At 49.8% G+C, this 19,024-nt stretch overlaps 8 protein-coding genes across 8 annotated transcripts; 5 read left to right on the top strand and 3 right to left on the bottom strand.

The window, feature by feature from the left end:
* Positions 1 to 643: 643 nt before the first annotated feature.
* P168DRAFT_235322 (F-box domain protein) lies at positions 644 to 1,721 on the bottom strand (the record flags this gene model as incomplete). Its single annotated transcript, XM_024833459.1, has 2 exons — positions 644 to 1,000; positions 1,059 to 1,721. 2 exons carry the CDS (start codon positions 1,719 to 1,721, stop codon positions 644 to 646), a joined length of 1,020 nt encoding a protein of 339 aa, XP_024693516.1.
* A 420-nt stretch (positions 1,722 to 2,141) lies between these two features.
* P168DRAFT_289778 (uncharacterized protein) lies at positions 2,142 to 2,874 on the top strand. The gene has a single exon (XM_024837072.1). It carries the CDS (start codon positions 2,167 to 2,169, stop codon positions 2,830 to 2,832), a length of 666 nt encoding a protein of 221 aa, XP_024693515.1. The 5' UTR covers positions 2,142 to 2,166; the 3' UTR covers positions 2,833 to 2,874.
* A 992-nt stretch (positions 2,875 to 3,866) lies between these two features.
* On the bottom strand, positions 3,867 to 5,583 carry P168DRAFT_235017 (cytochrome P450; the record flags this gene model as incomplete). Its single annotated transcript, XM_024833440.1, has 3 exons — positions 3,867 to 4,029; positions 4,088 to 5,304; positions 5,362 to 5,583. The coding sequence occupies 3 exons, from the start codon at positions 5,581 to 5,583 to the stop codon at positions 3,867 to 3,869; spliced, it is 1,602 nt and encodes a 533-aa protein (XP_024693514.1).
* Positions 5,584 to 7,339: 1,756 nt separating this feature from the next.
* Positions 7,340 to 7,558, bottom strand: P168DRAFT_317960 (uncharacterized protein; the record flags this gene model as incomplete). The annotated part of the gene is made up of 2 exons (XM_024840155.1): positions 7,340 to 7,353; positions 7,405 to 7,558. 2 exons carry the CDS (start codon positions 7,556 to 7,558, stop codon positions 7,340 to 7,342), a joined length of 168 nt encoding a protein of 55 aa, XP_024693513.1.
* A 1,323-nt stretch (positions 7,559 to 8,881) lies between these two features.
* Positions 8,882 to 9,966, top strand: P168DRAFT_235538 (aldo/keto reductase; the record flags this gene model as incomplete). The annotated part of the gene is made up of 3 exons (XM_024833476.1): positions 8,882 to 9,023; positions 9,099 to 9,889; positions 9,940 to 9,966. 3 exons carry the CDS (start codon positions 8,882 to 8,884, stop codon positions 9,964 to 9,966), a joined length of 960 nt encoding a protein of 319 aa, XP_024693512.1.
* Positions 9,967 to 12,158: 2,192 nt separating this feature from the next.
* On the top strand, positions 12,159 to 14,034 carry P168DRAFT_310413 (uncharacterized protein). The gene is made up of 4 exons (XM_024839394.1): positions 12,159 to 12,631; positions 12,700 to 13,138; positions 13,190 to 13,384; positions 13,433 to 14,034. The coding sequence occupies exons 1-4, from the start codon at positions 12,549 to 12,551 to the stop codon at positions 13,721 to 13,723; spliced, it is 1,008 nt and encodes a 335-aa protein (XP_024693511.1). The 5' UTR covers positions 12,159 to 12,548; the 3' UTR covers positions 13,724 to 14,034.
* A 321-nt stretch (positions 14,035 to 14,355) lies between these two features.
* Positions 14,356 to 15,604, top strand: P168DRAFT_289772 (SEC61-beta family protein). The gene is made up of 3 exons (XM_024837071.1): positions 14,356 to 14,516; positions 14,661 to 15,006; positions 15,090 to 15,604. Exons 1-3 carry the CDS (start codon positions 14,514 to 14,516, stop codon positions 15,122 to 15,124), a joined length of 384 nt encoding a protein of 127 aa, XP_024693510.1. The 5' UTR covers positions 14,356 to 14,513; the 3' UTR covers positions 15,125 to 15,604.
* A 719-nt stretch (positions 15,605 to 16,323) lies between these two features.
* On the top strand, positions 16,324 to 18,981 carry P168DRAFT_304034 (sodium:solute symporter family protein; the record flags this gene model as incomplete). The annotated part of the gene is made up of 6 exons (XM_024838809.1): positions 16,324 to 16,792; positions 16,845 to 17,017; positions 17,077 to 17,593; positions 17,643 to 17,677; positions 17,727 to 18,345; positions 18,411 to 18,981. Exons 1-6 carry the CDS (start codon positions 16,671 to 16,673, stop codon positions 18,979 to 18,981), a joined length of 2,037 nt encoding a protein of 678 aa, XP_024693509.1. The 5' UTR covers positions 16,324 to 16,670.
* Positions 18,982 to 19,024: the final 43 nt, after the last annotated feature.

Genomic DNA, 19,024 nt, shown 5'->3' with positions numbered 1-19,024 from the left:
AAGCTGACGCATCATCATACTATCTCAGCCGCTGCACCAAAAATGCAGACCAGCCCTATAGGAGGGCTTGACTTGATTGATATACCAATATACTAATATCAAGGCGAGTGACATCCTGGTCGTTATGGACAAGGCGGCGGATACTTGGGAAGTAGCGATAGATGCATCTCCAGACCTCTCCGTGCGCACGTCACTCATCAGCATGAAAGGAACCTAGAGCAAGCGGGATGATGTGTACCGCATCAAGGAGGCACAGGTGTCGTCAGGCGAGTTCTCATGACCTTTGAGCCACGTTCTGGTAACAGCAGAGCAATACTCATTACACTCAAGGTATTTCTGCCGCGTGTCCATTTGGCGTCTAGTGACGGACTCGGACTCGAAGTCCAGGCTGAGTTGATCCTCCGCTGATTACTCAATTCCCAAACATAGTGACGGGGTGAAAACTGGTGTGCTCCCACTTTATGCACGCACCGGCCAAAGTTAAGTCAAATCGATATGCTTATCGAGTTGGCGTAGTCTATTGTCATCGTAGCAGATAGCAAGTAACTCTCAATGACCGCCACACCAAAACGTTGGTAAACGTTTGGAATAGGGCTTAACCTGGCTGATATACCCGATAGTATTCTGGTGTGGCTGCAATATATTAGCAGGTGAACTCCATCTGGTCGTCATTCTCTTCTTCGAAAGTAGCCTCCTGTCCGAGCAGACACAGGTAGCTCGGGTGGCTGGATTCTGCCTTGGCCACTAGACCTCCATAGTAAATGTGCCTGTTCACACCATCGAAAGTGGTCCAGAAGACCGTCTTGCGCATATACTTTGTCTCGAGCGTCGTACCCCCATTTTGTACCCCTGGTGCCGATAATATCTTTCTCAATGGCAAGCTGGCACCCGGCACATGAAACTCCGTGCTCAACACTGCCAGTTTCTTTATCGTAATAGGGAAGTGCACATGACCCCATGAAGTTAAACTTTTGATGTCGGTCAGAGCTCCCTGGTTGGACTTGCGGAAGTGGGTGCGATTGCGGTCTGGAAGCTAAAGCAGCCTGGTGAAGAGAAACGAGTGTAATGCGGGAATTCTGCACAGTTTCATTCATCGAGTATATTCCAGGCAAGGACTTAAACGACCTCAGTTGACCTAATTCAGCATTGGCCATGTGTAATTGCTTTCGGACCGAGGCAAGAGTCCGCACTTGTGTCTCCGGGGACTCCTGGAGGCATTTGAAACAGCATCGCGTCCAAGCTAGTATGGATATAAACCCGCTAAATTCGCCACAGAGCGTGCATGCCTTAGTACATAATGCCTTGTAAAAGTCGAGTAGAGTAATGTCAGTGGCAATTCGTGTTCGTAACAAGGCGCAGAAAAGGTTCAGTCCATGCGAGACAACCGTATGATACTGCTTGAGGGAGTCTACCATCTGCCTTGATCTGAGATTGATCTGTCGAAATCTGAACAAAGAATACATGTCTAGAAGGTACAAGGTGTCAAACAGGAGCTCGAGGGGCAGCCGATCGAGGGAGCCAAGTCCAGTCTTTGAAATCCGCTGGAAGGGTGTTGATATTGACGGACGAATCTCATTGTGTTCCCGATGTGAGTACCATATTACGGACAGGCAGAAGTCTTTACGGTGATAGGCAGTGGTTCGAATAATGGCGTCAGCTTGTTCTTTGTCGAAGCGAAATTCGGTGGCAGAGCAATATCCGCGGGGCATGAGCGAAGCCATCCTTGAGATTTGGTGGTACGCTTTAGTGAAATGTGGAGTTCGGCACGGACCGTGAGGCTATAGTGCCCCCTTGAACGATCCGAGGAGGCTAATGTGTCGTTCTGAACGACGTGATCATTCATGAGAGGAATGGCCATGAATAATTGCACAGGGATTTCAAACTGCTAAAGTTGAGACGGAAAGCCAACCAAATTTGAGAATAGTAAGTATTTACTAACTCAAAATTTCAAACCCCTCAAGTCTTGTCGGAGTTGGACCTCAGTAGTCGCAGTAATGAATAGAGAGGACAATAGTATAAAGTGTTTTGGTGGGGGTGGGTGGCTCAGTGGGAACTACGCAAAGTGGGAAAGTTTGAGTCATCTTGTCCCATTTGGACGTGTATCACTTAGCCTTTTCTTTCCAACAACCCCTATCATAAAAAGACCATCAGTATACCATTAACAGCATGTGCAACATATCTCACTCGGCCTCTGAGAGTGAGAGCCCGAATTTATCACAATGGATCCCTCAAGACAAAGTCTGTCAAGAAGCATTTGAACTGGCACGATCTGTTCTACCCCCAGCCGTCCTCAACCACAGTCTCCGTGTCTGGGTGTACGCCAAATGGCTCGCTGAACGGATGCAAGAGAACAAAAAAGAGCTCTCAATCAATCCATCCCTCTACAACCTCCTCTTCGTGGCCTGCATCCACCACGACCTCGGCTGCACAGATCGCTACAACGGCCCTGAACGATTTGAGATTGAAGGCGCAGATGCCAGTGTCGAGTTTCTCAAGCAGTTCAACTTCAACCAGGAAGAAATCCAGCTAGTTTGGCAGGCGATTGCCCTGCACACGACTTCGGGGATTGCGGAACGGTCTCATTCCTTTACTCGACTGGTTCGACTGGCCGTTCGGACGGACTTTCACTCTTGGGATGAAGTCGACGCGAAGTTTCAGAACGAAGTAGAGCAGTCTCTTCCGAGATTAGAGATCGAAAAGGTCCTGGGTGATGCGGTTGCAAATCAAGCTATCAATCGTCCGAACAAAGCACCGCCGAATTCGTGGCCCGCGGCTTTGGTGCGCGCCAAATTAGAATGGCCAGACTGGGAGGGAGTGAATAAAGGTTTTTGATGTGTTGACTTTGGGATATATCGGAAATATAATTTGGCGATGCCTGCCTCATTTTGTCCTATCTTCATTGGACCATGATGCGGTTCAACTTCAACTTCTTTATGGTGGGACTATTCAATTCCTCTCGTTGATCATTATATTGGGTGTCTACGTTCATTCTAGTCAAACGGGCCCAATGACACATCCTAAATTCTTTGAACGAGCGCTGATTGGTTTCCATGGAATAGCTACTGAAAAATGTGGCACATCGCGAAAAGCAAATTCAGCATCATTGTAGTAAAGACCCCACTGATGTTGCCGCTGGAATCTGATCTGCACTATGAACTCCACTCTAACGGACCTGTGGATCTAAAAGGATTCTTGGCTCTCTGAAGGATTCTTAGCCCTGACCAAGGAAGTCTGCGATACTTGGTTAGACATGATAGTAGGATCTTGATCTGCAGTGCTGGATTGACCTGGTTTATACCCAAGTCACTGGAGCGAGATTTGTTACTGTGATAGCAGGCTGTGAGAAGTATAAAATAGATAAGTGCATTGGTGCACGGTCTCGTTGGATTGACTTGTCCTGGTTGATTTGCTGGGGTTATTGACTACCTAGCTAGGTGTGTGTAGAGGATAGAGGCCTCTTGGCTGATTCTTAGGAAGTTGGATAACTGTGGAGTTTATTCTTTCTATCTGTTCGTGTAATCTCTTGGGCTTGACTTTTTCTGCATATATTGAAGGGTTCATATCTCAGCATTATTATATTGTGCAATTGTTTCACTTGAACGGATCTATCTAGAAATGATAGATGGTTGTAATTTTTAAATGCAGTGGATCTCTACTTGCGGTAGTGTTTCTTATAGACATACAGATATCAATACCTAACCTATAGGTAAGACGATTGATACTAAAAGATACATAATTCAGCACAACATCACTTGGGCGTGGGGGTCAAATATAAACACATAACGTCATTTACATCAATAATGCACACAAATTAGAAACAGCAAGTCAAATATACAATCATCTGCCCTTCAATAAAAGCAAAGAAGCTACGCCTTCCTCTTCACACGAATGCTAAGCTCAGAAGGCGGCACAACATTTCCTCCAATCCATTTATTCTGCGGCCTCTGGGAAAGTGGCTCGACCTCGTAATTCAGCAGCATAAAAGCAAGGAGCATTTTGAGCTCATATACGACGAAAAACCGACCGGGACTATAAATGTTAGCGAATGGCTTACCAGTACGAACGCCATAGAAGAGAAGAAACATACCAGGCATGTCGTCCATGGGAGAATGACAAGAAATCACCACTAGTCGTACTCATTGATTCCGTCTTTTTCATCTTGTCCAATGCGTCCCCAGAAGACGCGGACGCCTCCTCGCGCGCCCTGGAGAACCGAAACGCATCGTACTCATTCGGACTAGGATAGATTTCCGGATCGTGGTGGATGGAGTGCATGTCGATACCGATATACGCGCCTTGGGGGGCAGTCCATTTCTCCGTGGGATTGGTGACACCCCCGGCGGGCATGACTTTTCTCATCGCGTTTCGCGTCATGAAGTTGCTCACCCGCATGCTTTCCCGGATGGCGGAGTCGGTTCGCACGAGCGTAGCGAGCGAGGCTTTGGTCCAGACGCCGTTGCATGCTGCGTACGCATGTTCGATCTCTTCCTGCAGGCCTTCTAGGACGCCCTTGGAGGCGCTTGTACTGAGGATGTCGATGACGGCGTTGGTGATGGTGATAGTCGTGGTGTGGATCGCGGCGAAGTTGATGGGCATCAGACGACGGGAGATCATGATGGGGTCCATCTCGATGCTGTTGTTCTCCGCTATGGCGAGATTGATATGCCAGGTGATGTAGTCGCTGGGCTGCTCCCAGTCGTAAGTTGGATCGTTGCGCTTGCGCTCCATGTGACGTAGCCGCTCTTCGATGATGGGGATCGTGTATTTCGCTGTCCGCGAGTAGTGCCATTGATTCCGCAGCGAAAGAAGGCGTCCTATGACCGGATGAAGGAATTTGGGCAGCACCCTCAAGATCGCACCGTTGACGACGACATCCGTTGTGTACTTCATCATGTTGGCGAGATACTCTTTGTTCTGACACACGGGCGCCCCGACGAGCATGCGATTGGAGGCCCTACCCACAAAGGTCATCATGCTGTCCATAAGCGGAATTGCTTTCCAAGCTTTGCGATCGGTTCCCCAGGTATCCTCGAAGGTGCTCGCGAGCTCGTCCCAGACCTCGGGAATTACGGACTGGAGATTGCGCGTGAGGGACCGGTAAATGACATGGTCTTGAAATGGATCTTCAAGGATGTATTTGTCGAGGAAATTGTAATCGCCACCCAGCGATTCGCTGTGGTATTCCGCTGCCGATAGCACATTGTCCGGCTGTTCGAGGAGCCATCGTAACGATGATTTTGGGACGAGAATTTCCGAAGGCCCGTCGCATGCGGGGAAGATGTAGCTCTTGCCTTTGCTGCTATACTGTTGTCCCACGTTAGCATACGACCTGTTTTTCGCTTGCTTTTGATCAGAGAGTACCTTCTGATATCCCTCAGCCAGCAATTCTCTGGATCTGGAGATGCTTTTTATAGTTGCCCTCAGCGAGGAGAACGCTTTCGAATTATCTCGGCCGATCCATGGTAGGTCATTGGGCAAAGACGACGAGGCAAAGAGAACTATCCACAATACGTAGACTGTCAGGGTGAGTATGAGTGGTTTAGCAACCTGGGAGTTACTGAGGGCATCCAGTATAGCCTCCATAGCGTCCGGCTTGGGAAGGAGAGAGGAGAAGAGTTGTTGGGAGGGGAAGGGAGGGGCCAATTCTAGGCATATCTCGCGGTCGTGCTGATTGGGGCGAAGAATTAGTACCTGGCGTAGTGCGTGCTCCTAGGTACTAGCTTGAAGTAAAGTAGTCGAATTAGTCTCTACGCCAATGAGGTTTGAATGGTCTTGCCCAAGCCGTTATTTATCGTCCTGAAAATGGACCTGTAACTTCCAAGATTTTTAAACGGCGAAAGCGTATGGATGGGGCTGCTTGTCAAGTACTTATGACCCTGTTCATTGGTTAGTTGACCCACAGAGATCAGCAATGCAACACTTTCTATGGGATTGGTGTTGTTTGTTGATTGCCCGAGCCAACTCTAAAGCGCTGTAGGTGCGGTTCATCCATGCAGGCGATAATATATGCGAAACTTATGGCAGTCTTCTGGGCTAATGGGAGGAATTTATACACTTGTTATTTCAATAGAAGAAATTATGATATCAAGGAATCTTTGAGACTCCGTTTTTCTCAGACGAGTTTTCAATGATATAGAAACTAATAATAAGATCCACCATCATTATATACAGTGCCATGTTAGTATTTGTTAGCATGTCCTATCTTGACCATTCGACCAACAACACTAATTAGCGAGTGGTGAAATTTCCGATATTCAACACTTGTTCTCATTGCTCCAATCACTCAGTCATTCTAATGGTAGTTTGTTCTCCGTACCATAGGGCTCAGCACTAGCATAGTGAGAATGTTTGTCTCTGAGACGGCGACATAGGATTGAGATTTGATGGACCTATTGAAAGACTGGTTACAGATAGCAATTTTGCGATCTTGGTACTGCCATCTGTAACAAGATGCCAAATGCAAACCCCTGAATGAGCATCGCATACCACAACAGCTAGTGCAGCTATGGATAAAATGGCGTGTCGAGTCCACCATCCTGCTTATGACAGTCATCAAAAGCCCTGCAAACCAATCCCATGTCCTTGGGCCTCGAATGTAAGTCTCGTACTGTTTCTCCAAACGCTTTCCCCAACCTTCCATCAGTCTGCTCTATATCCGTTTCTCATAAAACACGATAATTCTTCGAACCCCTGGAGCAATGTTCTCAATATAACATATACCCAGTTTGGAAGGGTGTTGGCCAGATACCCACCGCCTCCATGCCAGGATGGGGGAGTGGGGAACCAAAGCGCGGGCAGGGCGACGAGACGACTGGTTGGACAAGGGGTCCACGCGATATCTCCAACTCGCTATAAATCGACATCTCCCACATTGTTCGCCCAAAGCTCTATATTCCAGTTATAGCTGTTTAATCCACTCCTTCAATGGAAAGCGAAAGCAGCCCACCAATATGGCACACGTAATTTCCTCCAAATTGAGTGTGTAGCCGAATGCTTCCCCCTACCACGACACAGGCAGGCCCGCAGTGAGACAGGCAGGCGCAAAGGTTCGCGCAGTTTGTAAAAAGCATCTTGATGCTTGCCAATGTCTAAGAGCGACCCTTCCGGAGGTCGATTGTCGAAAATGTATATATACTACCCGGATGGCTAGGCACGCTTCATAGCTTCCAGATATAAGTCGGGGCTAACCATTCTATTGTCTGTTAGTATATCATAGTCATATTGCCGAAACATGCCAGGAAGAGGTGTGAGACATACCCTGACCAGTTCATTGTATAGTTTCAATACCAGAAGATAAAAATAAAAATAAGAAACAAAAGACAACCGCAAACCACAACCCTCATGTCTTAACGACTACCGCATGTCAATATATACCTTGAACGCAAGCGCCACGAGGAAACTCACCGGAAAGGGCATAGGGCACGAGGCCGGCTGCGATGAGGCTGGCGGTGGAGACGTTCAATGTCGCGGGCACCCGCAACCGCCATCCGCCGGCAGCCCGGAGGTGCCGACGCGGCTTCGGCAGCCCAGGAGAGAGTCCGAGTAGCCCTGGCCGCATGCTCAGGGTTCAGCTATACGTCATTTTGCCCACCAACGTCACCATAGTAGAGGTACCATATACCCGGCAGCAGGGATGGCGAACATTCTGACAGAGACAGGTCGTGGACTGCCGTAGGTATTTGCTGTGGGAGCGCCCACTGTTGCTCTCCCTCGAGATTGTATATTTTAGAGAGGTCTTCTACCCCTAGACGAGAGATTTGACGGAACTCCAGAAGGAGACAACCTTTTATGGTGAGCCCTTTGGTTTTGCTGGAGATCTTGTTAATACATGGCCTTATAGTGGGAGGGACAGTCCATACTCACGCAAAGTTATATACATGCTTTCCAATATTTATTAAGGTCCATGCAGCAACAACGCAATGATCATCCACATGTGACCAGGCTCTATAGCAGAAAGATATATATTCATGAACAGATCTGTAATAAAGAGTATCATGATCATCCTGATCTAAGTAGGTTGATCAGACCACCAAATATATATAGCAGACATGCCGATATATTGCAAAGTATACAGCTTGTAATGGTACCAGTTGACTAGATCATTGGAGGATTATGTAGATATATGGAGGAAGACGATTGGTGATGAATTACAGTTGAAGGAAAAATCCCCCCAGTCGGAGATCCCCTGCATTCACTGCGATGGCCTTTGATCAACCCGACAATGAAACTTCTTTACATTCACTGGGCATTAAGTTGGTTGTGTTTCAGTGTAGTCACTTGGAGAGATAATGAAACAGTATGTATGTCTCAGCTACTGTCCACTAGTGACGTCTAAGTGTCTCTGAAGGAAGACATTGAGCAATAAGTACATCTAGAAACTCTATTTTTAACGCTAATTTCTACATCAACCTATGAAACAGTATCCTTGCCACAAAGTGCATAAACCCATACAACCAACTCGGTAAAATTTTCCACAAAATCCAATTGCAAGATCATCACGAATCAAGAACAGAACAGTCTCAGTCCAACACGGAGCGATGACGGACCTTCGCCCGGGGTCTGCGGCAACCAGACCTATTAGATTTCCCCGGTGTACATTCTGTAACCAAGGATGCCAAAAAATCAATTACATCATAGATATCTGGTTGTTGGAAGCGATATGGGTGTATTTACCCGTTTAGCCGGGAGTCGCATACAGCCGGCGGGCGCATTCCCTTTAGCCTCAAGCAAGTGCCGCCGATACGGACGACCGGCAATTTAGTTGGTGGAAATAATTATCTTCCTTTTCTTCTCTTCTCAGTTTTTTCTCCTCTTCTTTCATTCTCAAGAACTTTCAATCCTGTGCATATACTACACAAATATTCAAAACTCAACAGACAAGATGACGGGTACGATCAAATTGAACAGCGGCTTTGAGATGCCCGCCGTGGGCTTCGGTCTGTGGAAAGTCGACAACAACACCTGTGCCGACACGGTCTACAATGCTATCAAGGCCGGTTACCGTCTGTTTGACGGCGCGTGCGGTAAGTCTCCAAGCGCAATATCCCCAACACAGAAGTCCAGGTGGGGGAAAGAAGAAGAAATCTAACGAAGACAAGACTACGGCAACGAAGTCGAATGCGGCCAGGGCGTGCAGCGCGCCATCGCCGACGGCCTCGTCAAGCGGTCCGAGCTCTTCATCGTCTCCAAGCTCTGGAACACCTTCCACGAGAGCCAGCACGTCGAGCCCATCTGCCGCAAGCAGCTCGCCGACTGGGGCGTCGACTACTTCGACCTCTACATCGTGCACTTCCCCGTCTCCCTGAAGTACGTCGACCCGGCCGAGCGGTACCCGCCCGGGTGGATGGCTGCCGACGGCAAGACGATCGAGCCGGCCAAAGCGACCATCCAGGAGACGTGGACGGCGATGGAGGCGCTCGTTGGAAAGGGGCTGGCGCGCAGCATCGGCGTGAGCAACTTCAGCGCCCAGCTGCTGATGGATCTGCTGCGCTATGCGAGCATCGTGCCTGCGACGCTGCAGATCGAGCACCACCCTTACCTGGTGCAGAGCCGTCTGGTTGAGTATGCGCAGCGCAATGGCATCACCGTGACTGGGTACTCGTCGTTCGGCCCGTCTAGCTTTGTCGAGCTGGAGGTGAAGAACGCGGTGGATGCGACGATTCTGTTCCAGCATGAGACTGTGAAGAGCATTGCTGCGGCTAAGAAGCGCACGCCCGCGCAGGTTCTGCTGCGCTGGGCCACGCAGCGTGGGATTGCCGTCATTCCCAAGAGCAGCAGCTCGACCCGCATGGCCGAGAACCTGGATGTCACTGGATGGGATCTGGAGGAGAAGGAGATTGAGGCTATCAGTGCTTTGGACCGGGGTCTGCGGTTTAACGACCCGTTGAACGTGAGTGATTCCGACCTCCAGTCTTATTGAATGGTTGCTGACTTTAGTAGTACGGAATGTACGTTCCGATCTTCTAAAAACGTGGTGTGGATACATGAGAGCATGAACTCGTTGGCATTGGAGTGGAAGTCATGAATACGGCCTTTCTGTCTATTATGATCAATAAATTTCTGAATACATTTTCTTTTTCCTCTAGATATACGGATACACCGTAAATAAAATCCAGATTAGTCGAAAGTAGAGGATGATCACCACGCAAGGGAGGCCGCGGACCACAATAACGGCAGTACCGGGTCTAAGTGAGACACGGTGGAGTGAGCTGTTCATCGACAGGAGCGCACAGCCCGCAGGAACCTTTGTCCACTCATTACCACCCACATTTCATCATAATACCTCAATTGATGCCACATCATGTAGGAAGCGTACTTGGTAATTACCGGAACTCCACCGCGAGGGCTGGGTGGTGTGGCTGGCAGCCAAGAACCCAAGGAGGCTGGTGCGACACGGGCACAGCCACAGCCACAACCGGATGGGTTATCTAGGATAGGATTGACGGAGGTTGCAGTGGTTCAGTAATCAACATCAATCAACTTGGTGATTAATCAATCTAAAATCTGTAGACCGGTTGGTTCACACGGTGATGGGTGGGGATTTCCGACTCCAGTGGTAATTGAGATGAGACGGACACCGTAGGGGTCTGGTGGAGTCTCATGCACTGGGCAATATAACCGTAGGCCGACGGATGCGATCTCATGGGTGAAAGACCCCGAACAACTAGGTGGCTTTCCGAGGTTGTACGGAACTTTAAGCGGAAGTGCAGGTACTCTGTACCTTGCCTTTTGAATGAATAGGAGACAAGCATGTATGAATCGGCCAGTTGGGAATCCCTGACCGTGAACACGGAGGACTCCCGTACAGATGCTATAAATAGGGCGGTGATCGGAGAGGCGCCCAGAATGATGTGCGCGTCTTGCATCCTGTCGTCTCGCCGACCTCTTGACGTATGAATTCTTGACCTGCGGGGGACCCCTGTATTAGAGCTTATATTGAATAAGACATATTACTGAATCAGTGAATACAGTGAATTGTACCGTATAGCTCCATTTCGACAATACATCCTGAATTTTCCATGTCAGACCCAACCACACAAAGGAGAAGACACAAGAAAACTGATGGGGACGCTAAGCTGCTAGTGAGAGAAAACCACGGGCGAAGGAAGCCCTACAGATTTCGAGAACCGCCAGGCGGAAATTCTGGGCCGTTTCACCACCGGCCAGACCCACTCAGGGGTTTAATCTCGATACATTTAAGGCTCCTCTGAGTTGGTAGTCGCCTTTCTATTCTATTCGAAGATTGGGAAAGGTAGTAAATAAATCAATAGATAAAATCATACGCTCAAATTCATACCGTATATATCATAGAGCTCAATAGACTGAGAACGGATGGGCCTTTGTCTTTCATTAATATAGGCAACCAATAATGCGGATTGAATAAATTGGATCGGGGATAATTATAGCATCCCCCGTTAATTGTCACTCCTTTTTGCTGTGAGAATGGGAGCTCCAGACTAGAGAGTGGATTCAATCAAGTCCATAGGAATCGTCAGAATCATGGTCATGAGAATCATTCCCGCTAAACTATTCAATTGATAGTCCATGGGGAAGAAAAGCCGAGCAGTCCGTATTCCGTAGACCGAGTGATGAGTCCAGACTCCAGAGCTGACCCTGGATGAGCCTGGAATGGACCCAGCCCATTCCCGGTATCCTTCTGGGTATCCTTCTTGTTACGGTTATTTATCCCCAGGCACCTGTATTTACTATTTCCTCTACTGATTTAGGGTTGTTGTTGTTGTGATTGATTACTTTGAAAGTACACGGTACTTTCTTCATCTTTTCTTCTGCTCCTCCACTATCCACTTGTTCTATCCTCCGTTTCTCTCTCCCTCTTTCTTTCTCTCTTTTGTTTTCTCACCTATACTGTCTTTCTCCATTCCCTCCTTTCAGTCACTCAGGACGTGACGCTCACTCAGCTTCAATGCTCGGACGGAATCCTCTCAGCTGCCACTAAGACCGCCGTCTCCCCGCCCACAACACACGACGTTTCACTGGGGGCTTGGCGCCTCCCCCAGCGATCGCTTCTGGAGCATCAAAGCAACTTCACTCTTTTTTTGCTGTGCTTTCTACACTTCTCTCCTTTGCGGTCCTGATTCTTTTTTTTTTTTTCTCCTCCCTCCCTTCGTCGCTCGTTTTTCGATCCCCCCCCCCCCCCACTAGACCACAGAGACTGTCAGCTGTCCGGGTCACACGAAAATTTTCTCGATCGGAGATCAGACCCCTGACGTTCTAAACCAGTCGGGAACTACAACAAGACACCCTTCCGGCTGCAGCCAACTTCGTTTGTCACCTGAGGGTCGCCCCCTCGTCCACCTCTACCATACTCTGTTGAGCCGCCATTCGGTGGTCCAACCGTCATATTGTATCCCGAGTCTGAACCTCCGGCGGACTCGAGCTCCGTGACGGAGCATTTCGTCAACATTTATTCCAGCAATTCACGGGCGTCCCTCCTCGGAGGATCATTTGATCCTTCGTTCCGAGGGCCGGGCGGTTTTCGCGCGCGAGAAGGCTACACCAATGTTCCCCCCCATCCGCCCCAACGCAAAATGTACCGGCCCAACTCGCTCTGGACGTGGTCGTTCGCCATCGTCACCTTGATCCAGACCATCATCACCTTGGGATTAGAATGGTTCGTATTCGATGATGCTCTTCCTTCCCCGCCTCTCCGGCCCGTACCCGCCCGCTGACCACGTGCAGTTATGTGTTTGCGAATTTCCAACTCCAGTTGAAACCGAAAGCCCAAGACGTGACCGCCTCGAAAACCATCCCCACCTTCCTCGCCCTATACAGTTTCGGATTCATCTACGAGCTCGTCCTGGTGTACGATGCGCTGCGCCTCAAAAATACCATTCAGGTGATCGGGCTATGTCTGTGCAATGTCGGGCTCTTGATCTACGGGGCGGTGCAGGTGCAGCAGATCAAAGAAGCCGTGGGGGTCTTGACCGTCAACAAAGCGATCGATGAGCACATCTGGGCCGAAACCGAACCGTTTTTGATCATCATCCCGTGCGTGGTGGCCATGGGGACGTTGCTGATGATGATTGTCGCCTGGAAGTTGTACGATGAATTTGCGTGGTCCATTTACAAGCACATCAGCGCGGACCTGCGCATGAAACGTCGATATCTCACTTATCAGGTTGGTTGGTCCGGCGTCTGCGGTGAGGAGTGGAAACTGACCGATTGCTAGATCTACATCGCTCTGCTGAAGTTCGATTTTTTCTTCTTCCTCGGATTCACGGTCCAGTTCGTGGTGATCGTCACCAATCGGGCGGATATCGAGTTTGGTCTCACGCTGGCGGCGGTCCCGGTGACCATTCTGATTCTAGTGTCTGCGGCCTTTTTCGTCCGGCGCGAAAGCTCCGTAGGGATGATTATCATTATCGTATGTTTCCCGATGACCTCATCGCGTTCCGTCCTAACAATTCTCTAGCTCCTGTACTTCGCCGCCATGGCCTACTTCCTCTTCAAGCTGGTCCGCATGTACGCCCCGACAACCTTCCTCGAGTACCTGCCCGCCCGGCGGTCTCTGACCTTCTTCGCCATCATCACCTTGGTCCTGATCGTCTTGACCATCGTCAACGCCTGCATGTGCATGCACAATTTCCACAAGGGCTTGAAGCCGCACATCAACCGGAAGAAGGGCGGCAAAGAGACCGAAAAGACCACCGAGCTGTCCAACGTCGCTGGCGGCCAGGTGCCTGCTCGGATGATGATCGATTGAGCGAGCCATTCTGCTTTTGATGCGTGATCAGCGCGGATTGTATATGCCGCACATGCGCACATCTGACCTGTCAGAGGGTTTCTGGATATTCAATTTGGAGCGTGTTTCCCTGCATATGATACCTTGATCGCGTTGATTTAACGATTTTCCTTTCCCCATTCTTTTTATATTTTCAGGTCTTTTTTTTTTTCGCGACTTTTTCTTCGGATTCCGTCCTTGCCTATCTGCAATTTATCCTTCCTCAATGGCACCAGTTCTGTGCGATTGATCACCATCTGTCCTTAGCCTCATGTCGCATATTACGATTGTGCATCTTCAATTTATATACTGTATTTACAATAATCAAATAGATCGAACAAGATTAAACATTGACGGGTTGGGTGTATAGAGAGGCAGCGTATCTAGAGTTGAGAGGAAAACATAGTGCCAGAATCGTTGATTAAGGTGTTCATTAACCATGGATTTCTCGACACTACGCAGTGTGTATTAATAGCGTATTGCGGGAATATAATACATGCTTAGAAGGGTATGGTTGGTGGTCATGGCTAGGGTGTGACAGTACAATACCACACCTGACTAAGGGTAACAGCGAGCGTGGCCTCTTCGCCTCGTCACTCCATCTCCATCAATTCGCCCGTCGACTCTTCTCCCTCCAGCCAGCTGCCTCCGTGTCTTCTCTCCTAGTCCCTTTCCTTTCAATTGCCCATTTGCATCTCTTCAATTGTACTTTATACCCTTTAATATCTTCCCCTTGACAACTCTATCTGCTTTCTCTCCCCTCGATCTCAAAATGGTGAGTGTCATTCAACCGCTGATCGCCCGCAAAACGAATCCCATCCATCTGTCCTAGCCAGAGAACACCCATCACGATCATCGAGAATCACATTTAATTCTCCAGACTCTGCAACAACCAACTAACACAATTCTACACCTACAGGCCTCCCCCCGCGCAGCCTCCCCTCTCACCTCCGGCGCCGAATCCGGCCCCGACAACAAGGCCCCTGGCTCCGGCGCCGCCGCCGCCTCGGGTTCCAGCGTCAACCGTCCCTCGTCTCCCACTCCCCCGGGTGGTCCCCGCGCTGCGCTGCGCCGTCGCGCGGCCGCCGATCACAAGGAGACCCTGCGCAATGCGAGACCCAGCTCGACGCGCTCGGCTGGTGCCGGTGGCTCCTCCGGTACGATGCTGAAGCTCTACACTGATGAGAGCCCCGGTCTGCGTGTGGATCCCGTCGTCGTGCTGGTTTTGAGTCTTGGGTTTATTTTCTCGGTTGTGGGTTTGCATGGTATGTTATTCACTTCGATATGGGGGTGATGGTTGATGGGTGTTGTGGAGTGTTGTGCTAATGTTGATTCTTTTTGCTGGTAGTTATCGCGAAGATTACCCGCAAGTTCTCTGCGTGAGCATGAAATGCAGCTCATTTATCCGATGTCGTCTTTATGCACTAGTCGAGCGGGCGATGTCGAGTGAGCAGCGCGGTGTTCTAAACCGTGGCCTTGCTCCTGACATGGCGTGGCTACTAGCTGCTACGGCAACGACATCGGTGAAAACGTGTCTACAACCTTAATCCTCATACTCATACCTTCAATCGCATATACCCCCTTGGTGTCTCCTTCCCCGCCTCCGCCTTACCCCGGTGCCATATCCATATCGCGGGGCAGGGACCGTTCCTCTTGAAATCGTTCTGTTTTATTGTCTGCAAGTTTGGCGTTGAAAACCTGTCTGCTGAACAGGTGGGAAGATCTGAGTTCGCTCGGGTCGTGTGGCCGGTGATTTGCCGGCCGTGGGGATGTCGTGCTGGGGAGCATGGACGGACTGGAATGGAATGGATTGGCTATGTATAATACCAGTGCTTGCAATGGATGTTTATCCTGTCTGTTTCATTTGCTTTTGGATTTCTGAAGCTGCCGTAGTTTACCATAATTGTCACTGTATATCATGCTGTCTGATGGCCCATTTTGAGCCAGGGACATGCGATCTGGTGACACTATCCTGTTTCGGGAAGAGAGTCTGCCTGGATGCCTTAGCAAGTGCCCTGACCACCATCGTGAACAAGGACCTATATTCAAACTTTTACCTCCCCGATTTACCGTTCCATGATTTTAATCCCAACCGCGATGGAACTCAAGGTGATGGACGAGGTTTCAATCGATGCTGAAATACACGTCCCAATTAATCGACGTATTAGTAAAGCGCCCTCCCAATTCTATAGACCGCGGAGATCCCAACAATCCATTAGTTTGGACTTCACAGGCTAACAGCGAAAGACCTTTATCAAGACCAACCACACCTCCATTATCTCATCACAGCCCGGGCATCGTCCGAGATGGTGGCTTTCCAAAGGACTGTCGAACCTAGGCCATTGGCCTATCTGATTGATATCGCGGTAGTGACCAAGTCCGATCCTTATCAACCTCAGGCTAGTGAGGCCAATCATCGGCGATCGACCTCAGATAAGACTCTGTCTGCGAGATCAGACCGGCCAATAGCGATTTCCATAGGGTATTGATAAGGATTGAACTCTATTCGGGTTGTTTTGCTTTTGTAATGGGTTTTCGAGGAGGTTTTGGTGGTGTTGTTGCTAGGTATGATCTTGGTTTGGCTGCTGGGCGCATTATCCTTATCATTGGTATCCTTCTCTAATCGAGGTTCATTCGTTGATGACGCTTGTGCTACTAAATTTTTGACTCGATTGGATGGAGCTTCTCGATATGCTGGTCTTACTGGCGTTTGGGGAATAAATAAAAGAAAGATGGGCCCTCTGGTTTGCTATATACTTCTGGGGTCATAGGCTTGAACTGCCGATGTTTGCAGCTTGACTATAATTCTACGAACAACAGCAGGCTGGCACACTGGTCTATTGAATCAATCTATTTGTGACTTGTTGTGGGATACCTGTTTGGTATTGCAACAAGAACGCCATTGACCAAATAACATACATTCGGCAGCATGGCCGAAGATGTGGCTAGATTTGTTGCCCCTCTCTCACAGGGCTTTGGCTATGGTATAATTATTGGACTGGGACTTGCTTTTGCTCTGTTGATGGTCTTCATTACTTGGGCTTTGAAGAGGTAAGTTTTGTTCCATCGAATCCCCTCTCCTACCCTGCTAATGACATTGCAGATACCAGTATGAAGTGCAAACCTCGGAAATGTTCTCGACCGCTGGACGATCCGTCAAGTCCGGCCTGGTCGCCGCTGCAGTCGTTAGCAGCTGGACATGGGCCGCCACACTTCTCCAGTCTTCTGCCGTAGCATATCAATACGGAGTCTCGGGGCCGTTCTTCTACGCATCAGGTACACACGGGAACAGATAGAGCACGCTTGGCGAGGAACGCAGTTACTGATCTTGACAGGCGCCGTTGTGCAGATCATTCTATTCGCAACCCTCGCGATCGAGCTAAAGCGACGAGCCCCGAACGCGCATACCTTCCTAGAAGTCATCCGCGCTCGCTACGGCACCACCGTACACTGCGTCTTCATCGTATTCTGCCTGATGACCAACACCCTTGTTACCGCTATGCTTCTTACAGGTGGCTCCGCTGTCTTGACTTCTCTGACTGGGGTGCACACCGCCGCGGCCTGCTTCCTCCTTCCTATCGGTGTTGTGCTGTATACGCTATTTGGTGGGATTAAGGCGACGTTCATCACGGACTACTTGCACACGGTCGTCATTATCGTTGTAATCTTTATTTTCGCATTTTCGGCATACGCAACGAATGACAGACTGGGGTCGCCGGGGGCTGTCTATGATGCGCTCGTGGCGGCCTCCACGCGGCATCCGGTGGAGGGAAATGCCCAGGGGAGTTATCTGACTATGCGGTCTAAGGAGGGTGGTATCTTCTGGGTGATTAACCTTGTGGGGAATTTCGGGTTCGTATCCCTATGCTCTAAGGGAAATACCACTAATCTTGGGGAATAGAACGGTGTTTCTGGACAATGGGTACTACAACAAAGGTATGCCACAGCCTCCAACGAAGGATACCGACAAATCTAACCTTATCAGCCATCGCTGCCAGCCCCGTGCACGCCTTTCCAGGATACGTGATCGGCGGCCTTTGCTGGTTCGCCATCCCCTGGCTTTGCGCCACCACGATGGGCATCTCAGCCCTAACACTGGAGGGATCCCAACGACTCAGCTCAGACGACGTCACAGCGGGTCTCGTGTTACCATTCGCCGCCGTCAAACTTCTGGGATACAGCGGAGCAGTCTGCACGACGCTGATGATTTTCATGGCCGTGACGTCTGCTTTTTCGGCCCAGCTGATCGCCGTATCCTCGATCCTTACCTACGACATCTACCAAGCGTATATCAACCCCGCTGCTAAAGGAAAGACGCTCGTTTGGATCTCGCACATGTCTTGTATCTTCTGGGCTGTGGTAATGGCTGCATTCGCCACGGGACTCTACTATGCGGGCATTGGCATGGGATACTTGTATCTGCTCATGGGCGTGATTATCTCGTCTGCCGTGTTTCCCGGCGCAATGACCTTGTTATGGAAGGGGCAGAATTGGATTGCCGCAGCGGCTTCACCAGTGCTGGGCCTCGCAGTATCGCTCATTGCATGGCTTGTGACAGCGAAGACCGAATCGGGTGTATTAACAGTAGCTACTACCGGAGCGAAGTATGCTCCCCTCTCCCCTTACTCTCCACCCCCTAAACGAACAACACTAACAAAAACCCCACCAGCTACCCAATGCTCGCGGGCAACGTCGCCGCTCTCCTCAGTCCAATCATCTTCTCCCCAGTCCTAACCTACCTCTTCGGCGCCCAAAACTACAACTACGCCTCAATGCGCGCCATCCGCAAAGTCGACGACAGCGACGTCGCAGCCGCCGCCCACATCGACATCGAGCTGATCCCCGGCGAAGCCGCATCCCCAACATCGTCGCCCCCCGACGAAGAACGCAAAATGAACCAAGCAGCCACGTACTCGCGCGCTCTGACCATCGCTATGGTGCTGTGCTTTCTGCTGCTGTGGCCGATCCCGATGTACGGATCGAGTTATGTTTTCAGTAAGAAGTTCTTTACGGGGTGGGTTGTTGTGGGACTGATTTGGTTGTTTGGGACGACTTGTGGGGTGGTGGTTTTTCCGCTTTGGGAGGGGAGGGCGAGTATTGTAAGGACGGGTAGGTTGATGTGGTTGGATTTGATGGGGAGGGGCAAAGGGAGAAGTGTGCTGGAGGGTCGTGGGGAGAAAGAAGGTAGTAGTATGGAGGGAGTAGAGACGCCGACGGAGGAGGTGAGTGGGAAGGTGTGATGCTTATGCTTTTTCCTCTATCGTATTGTTTTAATATTTATAT

The sequence above is a fragment of the Aspergillus campestris genome (assembly GCF_002847485.1).
Source record: "Aspergillus campestris IBT 28561 chromosome Unknown P168scaffold_5, whole genome shotgun sequence".
In the NCBI taxonomy this organism is placed as follows: Eukaryota; Fungi; Ascomycota; class Eurotiomycetes; order Eurotiales; family Aspergillaceae; genus Aspergillus; species Aspergillus campestris.
Note: the sequence above shows the minus strand (reverse complement) of the source record. Positions and strands in the feature narration are given on the sequence as shown.